Source organism: Fusarium phalaenopsidis, assembly GCF_050370095.1.
Source record: "Fusarium phalaenopsidis strain FUZ10S chromosome Unknown contig_32278, whole genome shotgun sequence".
In the NCBI taxonomy this organism is placed as follows: domain Eukaryota; kingdom Fungi; phylum Ascomycota; class Sordariomycetes; order Hypocreales; family Nectriaceae; genus Fusarium; species Fusarium phalaenopsidis.
The window spans coordinates 1,215,873-1,225,674 of NW_028145417.1; the positions used below are offsets into that span (position 1 = coordinate 1,215,873).

General features: G+C 54.6%; 2 protein-coding genes across 2 annotated transcripts; both read left to right on the plus strand.

The window, feature by feature from the left end:
- Nucleotides 1–590: 590 nt before the first annotated feature.
- On the plus strand, nucleotides 591–2,353 carry LRP88_00985 (phosphatase 2C-like domain-containing protein; the record flags this gene model as incomplete). The annotated part of the gene is made up of 2 exons (XM_083237686.1): nucleotides 591–1,844; nucleotides 1,895–2,353. The coding sequence occupies 2 exons, from the start codon at nucleotides 591–593 to the stop codon at nucleotides 2,351–2,353; spliced, it is 1,713 nt and encodes a 570-aa protein (XP_083106191.1).
- A 3,090-nt stretch (nucleotides 2,354–5,443) lies between these two features.
- Nucleotides 5,444–9,277, plus strand: LRP88_00986 (uncharacterized protein; the record flags this gene model as incomplete). Its single annotated transcript, XM_083237687.1, has 4 exons — nucleotides 5,444–5,517; nucleotides 5,586–5,773; nucleotides 5,857–9,177; nucleotides 9,231–9,277. 4 exons carry the CDS (start codon nucleotides 5,444–5,446, stop codon nucleotides 9,275–9,277), a joined length of 3,630 nt encoding a protein of 1,209 aa, XP_083106192.1.
- Between the last annotated feature and the right edge of the window lie 525 nt (nucleotides 9,278–9,802).

Here is a 9,802-nt window from a genome sequence, read left to right on the forward strand (position 1 = left end):
AACGCTTCTGCATTTATCATCACAGGCTGTTGATATTTATCTACTTGCGAATCTTGGATACCATCACGTTTCAGTGTGAGGCTTTGGATTCTTGAAGGTGGTATGCGAACTGTTGTGACCAAGTGACGAGGGGCTGTTTCGCGCTCCCATAGCTCCTACATCATCACTGGCTGCCCATCCAACTTTTTGTACCCAACATCGACATCTCGCTCTCCTCATCCTTTTCTTCGCGCCAACTCGAATTGGAGCATCGCCCTTGACTCTTCTAACTCTTCCAGGCCCGTTGTGCGCCGACGAAGCATCCCCACTACCTGCGCCTCGCTGGTCTCGACCAGCACCCCGCCCCAAGCTCCCCACGACGACATACATTGCCACAGCTCACCTTTCCAGCACCCGCGTGTTGCCAGCCTTCGACATCGACAACATATATACGATAGGGACCGAAACGATATCCTTGCTTTTTCAGCATCAACGGTGCTGACACGACCTCCACATCTCGCCAACTCTTTAGGTCTCTTTTCCCTCCCCACAAGCTGGCGAGCAACAAGCGTCGCAGTCTCTCCTCGACTGGAGGAAGTCTGCTGAATAGAATGTTTGGCGGCAGTTCCAACTCTGCAGGCAACAAATCTGAAAGCGATTCGAAGTCTGACAAGTCTCCCTCGCCCGAGCCCAGTCTCGGAGCGAGTGCCCCGACTCCCATCAAGACGACCGATCAGGCCGCGAGCGGCGAGAAGCGAAGTGGAAATGGCAGCCCTCCAACCCGCCAGGAAACCGGTGGCTCGGGCGACAAGAAGCGCCGGAGTAGTAGCGTCAGCAGTCGCGCCAGTAGCCTGCTGGCCTCGGCCAAGAACTCGCTCAACTTCTCTTCTCAGAGTAGTCGCGGCGGGTCCTCTGAAGTGAGCTCGCAGACACCTCTGCAGAAGCTTGGCAAGCAAGATCCCGCTCTAGTGGTCCCTCAGGGCCAACATAACAACTCGGCTGGAGAGTCTGTACCTGGACCCAAGTCTACGTTCCGCGTCGGCGTTTGGGAAGATAGGAACAAGAAATGCCGCCGGACCATGGAAGACACCCACGCCTTCCTCTACAACTTTGTTCAGACCCCAGCTCTAAATGATACGTCCGCAAAGGACAAGTCGGAGGGAGAAGACCAGGAGTCAGCTGTCTCGGACATGGTCGAGTCTGACAATGGCTATTTTGCCATCTTTGATGGTCATGCCGGCACCTTTGCCGCTGACTGGTGTGGCAAGAAGCTGCACATTATCCTCGAGGATATCATACGCAAGAACCCTAATGCTCTGATCCCCGAAGTTCTAGACCAGGCCTTCACAACTGCTGATGCCCAGCTTGAGAAGCTCCCGCTCAAGAACAGTGGCTGTACCGCGGCCGTCGCGGTGCTGCGCTGGGAGGAACGCGCCTCGAACGATCGCTCGGCTGTCAAGCCTGCTAAGCCTGAAGAGCCTACCGAAATGGACAAGGCCAAGGATGGAGCCAGCAGTGAAGGTGCTAATGCGGCAACTAAGGCAGCTGTCACAAAAATGAAAGGAGGCAATGGACGTCAGCGTGTTCTGTACACGGCCAACGTCGGCGATGCCCGTATTATCCTTTGCCGGGCCGGAAAGGCCCTGCGTCTTTCTTACGATCACAAGGGTAGTGATGAGGTCGAAGGCAAGCGAATCGCTGCCGCTGGCGGCCTGATTCTGAACAACCGTGTGAATGGTGTTCTGGCCGTGACCCGTGCCCTCGGTGACGCTTACATGAAGAAGCTTGTCACCGGACACCCTTACACCACAGAAACGGTCATTCAGGCCGATAGCGATGAGTTTATCATCATTGCTTGCGATGGAGTAAGTGTGATTCATACACCTATACTACGAAAGTTGCTAACCTAGTCCAGATTTGGGATGTGTGTAGCGACCAAGAGGCCGTTGACCTTGTGCGAAATGTTGACGACCCCATCTCTGCTTCGAAGCTGCTTGTGGACCACGCCCTAAATCGCTTCAGTACCGATAACCTATCCTGTATGGTGGTCCGACTGGACCAAACCAAGGAGGCTGCGGTCGAAGCGGAGGGCGCAGCATCTCAGGTCAGCGAGGCGGATAAGATTGTCAGTGAGACTAAGCAGAAGATTGCAGAAGGCAGCACACCTGCCGTTGGAGTATCAGCAAGTAGCAACGCTAGCAACTCCGACCCCCCTATAGTTGTACAAGAGGGGGAGTTTGTGCCTACGTCGCTTGACGAGGCTGTTGCGGAAGAACCTATTCATGTCCCAGACCCCAAGTCGGAGGAGGTGCCTGTTTTGAACAAGGTGGTTGTCGAGGAGGCTCGGAAGGACAAGCCGGACGAGAAGGCCTAGTGTGTGGATATTGTCTAGATATGCGGATCGCGAGACGGGAAGTAGTCTCGGATCAAGAACATTGCAGAGCAGTGCGAGGTTGGACGTTGGGTTCACTGGCTGATGGGCGTCTTTCTTCATAAAGCTAGATGGACCACATTTTTGGTTGAGCAGAGGGAACCGTGACTTGTATGGTGTGTATTTGTGATGCGGAATGATGACGAGCCTCCTGACAAGACTGGATGCATACGGAACCGGGTTAAGCGAGTCAACCTGGTGAAGCTTTGCAGCAGTTCAACTGTACATGTACGAGGGAGTGGATTATGCGATATGTTGCGATGCAAGTTGCTGCATTGGAATTGAATGACAACGACGAGGCGGGAGCCGTCTGCCCCTGTCTCCCATTTGACTTATCAAACCAACATCAGACATTACCGCGGGACGGATGTGCTTGTGACCCGGGCCGTTGAGAGTGGTCAGTTGTCTCACTACTTGGAGGTCTTAGATAGGATAATGAGGGAATTGAAGGGAGTTCATTGTCAGACAAGGAAGTGTGCGCGCTCATGTCTAAGGAGGTTGTCAACATAATGTCTCGTCTGCCCTTAACGCCCAAAAACGGAGAGGTTGGCACTTGAGAATTTTTAATTCTACTTGCAAGATTGAACTTAAATAGTACGTGTTCCTAGTAGAAACAGAGAACAGCCAAAATGAAGGCTGCATGAATAGGGGAATTATGTGACTTTTGGGTTGATGTAACATGGGCGTCACCCCCTCCATTCCTCACAGACAAATTGTTCTCTAGCATATGGATATGAACTGACGGGAAGAATTCTAAAAGGAACTCCTGGCTGGAGCAAGGCCCTTGAACTTGGGTTTACTCCTTCATTTTCGATTGTCGATAGACAGAGTCTCTTGTTGAGCTTTATGAAGTATTATTAACGCGCAGCCAATTTGGGCTATACTGGAATCACAAGCTAGAGCTTTTCAATTTAGGTTCTTTCTGTAAAAGCTTCCTGTCCTTCTGTCTCTACGTAGTACGTCGCAGTCTGAGGGGTTGATGAAGACTACCAACTACTGTGATAAGCCTTGGTAGTTGATCTTGACTAGCCTTGCGTCAGTTGCGCTATAGAGCCTCTATAATTAAAGACATAATGGTGCAAGGACCCTGCGATCCATTACTCGCCATAAATTGAGAGCATCATGGCTAAGCCTGAGATGCTGATTGCCAAAAAGGCGATCATGGGGGTCACGTGTGGTGGCTGAATCCTCCAGACATTGCGACTCCACAAAGTTATTCCATCAAGCTTCGACGTGGGCGACGAGTGGGTACCTAGAAAAGGCCGGAAAGATTCTGGCTGTGGACTACCGTCCGGCGCCGCGGCGCTATCGACTCCATTTCCGAGATGGGGGACAATTTCCAAGTGGACTATGACGAACAGCTAGTGGACGACCGAGGCGTCAACGGCTGCAAGTCAAATAACGTAGCCGAGATGCGAGAAAAAGCCAAGGCTCGGGATCATTATGCCGTTTGTTTCTGTTTTTATGCCTTCCTCCCCCAGAAACCTTGAAGCATCAGAGTTTATGTAAGGAACAAGGCACACACACACCAGGCCCTGAGATGGGGATGGGGGTGGAGAGGGAGAGGAGCGGGATGGGCGGGATGCTTTCTGCTTTGGGTTGCCTTCAAGTCAGTGAGTGGCTTGCGAGTGGAGGGTCCCAGGGGCCACCGGCTTGAGGTTACGGCGATGGGGTAGAGTTTTGGGAGCGGGATGCTGAACTGTGACGTTGATTGCTGGAGATGGGAGAGGGAGGGTGTGATGGAAGCTTGACCCTTGATGAGTGTAGGAGAAGGAGAATGAAGGGGAAACTCTACATCAAGGATTGTGCAAGTTGGGCGTCGTCTTGTTCAGCTGCTCCCCCAGCATCAGCATCGACAAGGGGCAGAGGCAGAGGCAGAGGTAGAGAGGCTAGAAGCAGCTGAGAATGTTTCTATCTGCATCCTCTTTTTCCATCTCCATAGTGGTTCGTTTTTGTTTACTTTTTTATCCATCGTTTCGATCCATTCCTGTTTCTGCTCAAGTGGTTGGCTGTATTTACTTTTTCCGTAGCATCCAAGGGATCCTTGTGACTCTAGGCTAAAAGGCTCGTGGTCGTCCATGGGCCAGAGAGAGAGAGTCGGAGGTTGCTGTGAATGGCTCGCTCCATTCCAGCGCGGATCTCCCTTTTTGGGCTGGCGCGCAATTACACTCGAGCTACTCGCGCCGCTGCGGGTGGGCATGCATCCATCGGTCAATGGAGATGTATTTGTAGATAATAGAGCCCTGCAGTGTGATGTTTGCTTTGCATCGTGTGTTTTTTTTTACTCTCCTTCCTTTTCCTTCTGAAGCTCGTTCTCTCTGATTGACATTACATGTCTCGGCCGACGATGGAAAGAAGCACCTGCTGGTAATTGCGATCCGTACCTGGCCAGGGACAAAGACGACTCCAGGTATCACAACCTACCTCCTCGTCCATCCATCCTTATTTACGAGGGAACAAAGCGCATCGCTCTCCTCCACCAATCCCTTTATTGGACTCGTCTCCCCTCTTATTCATTTCCTTACTAAATGACCAAATAATCCGCCAAAACTCGGGGAAAGCACTGCACATCCCATCACCAACGGAGAAAAAAAAAGGTCTCATGCCGTCCCGGCCAATCCATCGTTAGGTACAAGAGCTGGAGATCCATGTCGCCAGTCCGAGCCTTGCCCCTGAAATCTGGTGCTACCGCCCCTTGACCCGCACTGAACCCACCGCTCAACCCATCCCATCACTTCGAAACCGACGCCGAATTAGACGTGGACGGATCCCCAATACTACCTACTCTCTTGTACATTCCCCCCGGAACGACCATCCTCTTTTCTTTCCTTCCCCTGGTTCTTCGTCTTTGACCTCCATCTCGTCATTGCCGCCGCCGCCGTCGTCGCAGCTCGTCCCTCGTTTCATAATATTAAAAAAAAAAAAGGTTATCCCCCCGCAGCTTCATCGAAGAGCAGCTTCCTCTAGCTGCTTGTCGCCCACGCTGCTGCTGCCTTTCGTTTCCGACCTGGCTGTGACCCGACGGGAGGCGCCATGTCGCTGAATGGCTTAGACGACCCCAAGGTCCAGGAAGCCCACGAGGCCGCCGTCGCCGAACCCGGAGGATGGTATGTCGCTCTTCCCAAGAACAAGACAAGTTGCCAGAAGCTGACCACGTCTTGCGCGTTCGTTGCAGGTTCCTCCTCAAGTACGCGAGTCGCGATGAAGTCGAACTGTTGGGCCGTGGCTCGGGCGGTATTGTCGAGGTGCGCAACAATATCGCCCAGTATGACGAGACAAGTCCCCTATATGGCTTCTTGAGGTATCGGAGGAGAAATGTCTTGATCAAGTATCTGCCCGAGGACTGCTCTCGCCTCATCCAAGGTCCGTCATGGTTCTCCTTTAAACGCCTTCCTGTGGGCCTGTCCGCTCGCTGCAAGAGATACTGACTTTGCATCCGTCTGCAGCACGCGTGGCCGTTCATTTCAACGCCGTTTGCGAGCGATTCTCCCCTTACGATACCATCTTCGAGATTACCGACGCCAAGGAACTTAAAGATACCAAGCTGTCGGCTGCATGCTCCCTGCATGCCGCCTCAGGGTCCAACTCGTCGTCCTCGAGTTCGCTGCGCAGGAGGCGCCTAATGGAGATTGCGGAGGAGGAAGAGGAGGAGCAGCAGCAACGGGCCAACAAACGCCAGTCTCTCGGTGCGGACCAGGATGACGAACGCCCCCAAACGGCCAAATCAACCCAGGAGCCCGTGACGCTCAACTCGGAACTGGCTGCGTCCCCCGAGGCGAGCAATTTCACCGCCGCCTCAACCTCTGAGGTGCCCAATTTCGTTGGCGCGGATGATAGGCCCGTTTCCCCTTCACAATCGATGGATGGACCGGGACGGATGTCATCACAATCAAGCCGACCTGAATTGTTTTCCTACTCATCATACACATACGGCAAACCAAAGGTGAAGCTAGGCCCACGCCCGTCGCTGGAGACGGGCAACAGGCCTCAGACCGCTGGAGGATTTCGACCAGTTTCGCAGATTCCCTCCGGACTTAAACTATTCGGCAAGGGCTCCAAGAGGAACAAGAGCAAGGACGAAACCGCCAACGCCGAAGAGCTCCTCGCTGTGACCGAGAACGATCCATCTGTTTCGGAGGAGCCGCAGATTGCTCACACAGAACTCACCCGACCTGCCACGAGCTCTGGAGTTTCTGCACCCAACTCGCCCATGATGCCGCCCCCGCTGCCCTCAAAGCCTACTATTTCGCCTGAGAAGGCGAGACTTATGAAGGCGATGAAGCTCAGAGAGAAGAAGAAGAAGAACCTGGCCATCAAGGCGGCGAACGCCTCTGATTCTCCCGTCACTTCTCCTGTTACCAGCGAGGAGGGACCCTTGGAGGAGAGGCTCGAGGACAACCAAGCACACACTGAGGACGAGAACATCAACAACGAGATCGAGTCGGATCGACCATCCATCTCCAACGCGGACTCTGGCATTGGTCTTGACGCTTCATCAGCATCCATGAACACGGACCAGGCGTCCGACCTTACGCAGACTGACTCTCACCCCGACAGCCCAGTCATTGCATCCTCAGAACCCGAAATATCTACAAAAGCATCCTCGCTCTCCGAGTCTACCGACGAAACTCTGCACCCCAAGAGCGACGATGCGCCCGACGATGACGAGAAAGCCCTTGATGATGAAGTGGCTGCAGAAGACGATACCCCCGCCACACAATCACAGCCTGTTGCCGAGAAGGCTGAGGGCACGACTGCCGAGCCGGCTTCTGAGGCTAACACCAGCATTCCAGACCGGCAGACGGCATCGTTGGCGAACAGTGGCAAACCCGAGACAAGCAAAATTCCAGACACGCTTGACACAAATGCCACGACCAATGTCAACAACAAGGACGACGAGCCCCTCTCTCCCTCGTCCGCCGCCCTCAAGATCCCCAAGTCCAAGTTCTCGACCCAGGACCTGAGATCTGCAAACACCACCCCCGCCCCTGAACAGAACGCCCGCGAGAGCAGCCCTGTCATCGTCACCGAGGACGTTGAAGAGGAGGCTGATACCCAAGACGTCGCCCCAGAAACAACCAAGCTGCCCGAGACAAAGCAGCCGAAGCGCAAGGCCGCCAACATCGAGCCCATCCGCACAGACTTTTCCACCGACACCAGCCGACCGGAGTCTCAAACAGGTCACCTGTCGGATGACGAATCGTTGATGGAGGAACTGCAGAGCGCCACCCTCCAGGAGGCAAAGCCCATGCTGGTCGCCAAGAGCCCTGTTACTCCCGTCTTCCCAAGCCCGACCAAGGGCGATCGGTCGCCTCACATCATCAGGACCGTTTCGAACCCGGTCCGTGGAAACTTCCTCGCCCCTGGCGATGTGACCCAGAGCTCGGCTCGGTCTGCGAGCTCCGGAGCGGCATACCTGCACAAGGTTGCCCAGCAGCCTGTTGGAGCAAACCTATCCAAGAAGTCTAACGTGGGATCTAGCATCTCTCAGCGCATCAAGGCCCTGGAGAAGCTCTCAGCCAACTCTGGTGAGGCTAACCCCATTGCCACCAGTCGGGAGCGGCCCTCATCAGCCTTCTTTTCTGTGAGACGGAGCCGAGAACCTTCACGCTCGCCGTCGGTAGCAGACCGAGCCAACTCGTTCAACCGCCAAAACCTCCGCACACCGCCCTCGAGATCCGGCTCCCGTGATGAGTCCCCAGAGAGGGCGAGACGGACACGCCGGGAGCGGTCCAACTCGGTTGCCAGTCGGTTATCCATGTTCGAGCCGCCGCTAACGGAGAGCGGTGGTTCGCCAGGAAGTACACGAGGTCCAGAGTCCATCTCAGTGACTGCTAAGATCGTCCGAGATCCGAGTCAGAACACGGCCAAGGCCATGGAACCGCCCAAGGACCCATCCGAGTACAACCCTGTGGAGCTTAAGCAGTCTCCTCTCCTGGTTGACCACCAAAAGTCGGCACCCGTCTGGACACCTGCGGCCCTTGAGATGCCTAAAGAGACCCTCTTGGAGCGGCGCATGTCCAAGGAGGGACGGAGGTCCGAGTCGCGGAACCGCAGCAAGGATAGCAAGTCTCGACGATCTTCCCTGACCGTCGTTAAGGACTTCATCAACGACCGTCGAAAGTCGCTGACCTCGCCTTCGAGCGATGCTCTTGCCTCTCCGGCTGCTTCTCGCTCACCCACCCGACCCTCGTCGACACACCACAAGCGACTTTCCATCAGCAGCCGTCGATCGTCCTTCAGCCGGGACAAGGAGAACGTGCTGTCGCCCTCGGCCACGACCGAGAGCTCCGCTTCAGGTGATGAGACCAAGTCCAACAGTGACAAGTCCAAGTCTCGTGCTGCCCGCTTCATGCGCCGACTCTCATCCCTCTCCAGTTCGCGCGGCAAGACCACGCCCCCTACCGTCCTCTCCCCTACGGTCCAGGAGGAGGTGCCCGAGCCTCCCCGGCCAGCGACCACAGGCCCACCATCGATCGTCTCGTACATGGGCGACGTCAACGTGCAGTTCCCCGACAACCTCCTCTGGAAGCGACGCAACATGTGCCTTGACTCTCAGGGTTTCCTCATCCTGAGCGCCCTCCCTGGCCAGAGCGGCCGCGCTGCCCAGGGCACCAAGCGCTACCACCTGAGCGAGTTCCGAACCCCCTACATCCCCGATGTTGAGGTCCAGGAGCTGCCTCACAGCGTTGTTCTTGACCTGATTGAGGGAAGCGGCGTGCAGCTTGCCTGTATGGACCGCGCAGGACAGGTCAAGGTCCTCGACAGTGAGTATCACCAACCATCATTTGAATTATCCGCATACTAACGAGTATAACAGTTCTGCGGGACGCTCACGCTGGTCATGCCGTCACCTTTGGACTGTAATTTCTTCATGGTCCTGACGGGGAACTTCTGAAAAGGAGCTCCTTCGTATATCCTCAACCCCAAGCCCCGGCTTCTATCATCCGTCCGTCGACCTTCACCGTTACATATACTCGGCCACCGGCCATAGTAACAAACTCCGTCCTCTATGTGCAGCGATTAACGGCCTCACGACACTCAATCAACTTTTCCTAGCCTTGGTCTCACAATGTATCAACAACGTAAAACACCACGGGGCTTGTACCTCGCCCTCACGAAAGCACGAGATGCTTTCCTTGTCATTTTGGACTTATCAAAACACCAAAGCTCAACTGTGTTGATGCCGTACAGGAACACCCACACACACACATCATCTTCCCTTGAAACAAAACACCACCACAGGACCTCGTAACTTTTCACCCTCCATTTGTCCTTGTTTACACACAAATGTTTTTTCATCTATGTACGCATGATACCACTATTACCCCATTCTCTAGCTTCTACGGCTTTCTATTTCTTCCTTTTCTCTATTCCCTTCTAAAACTAGCC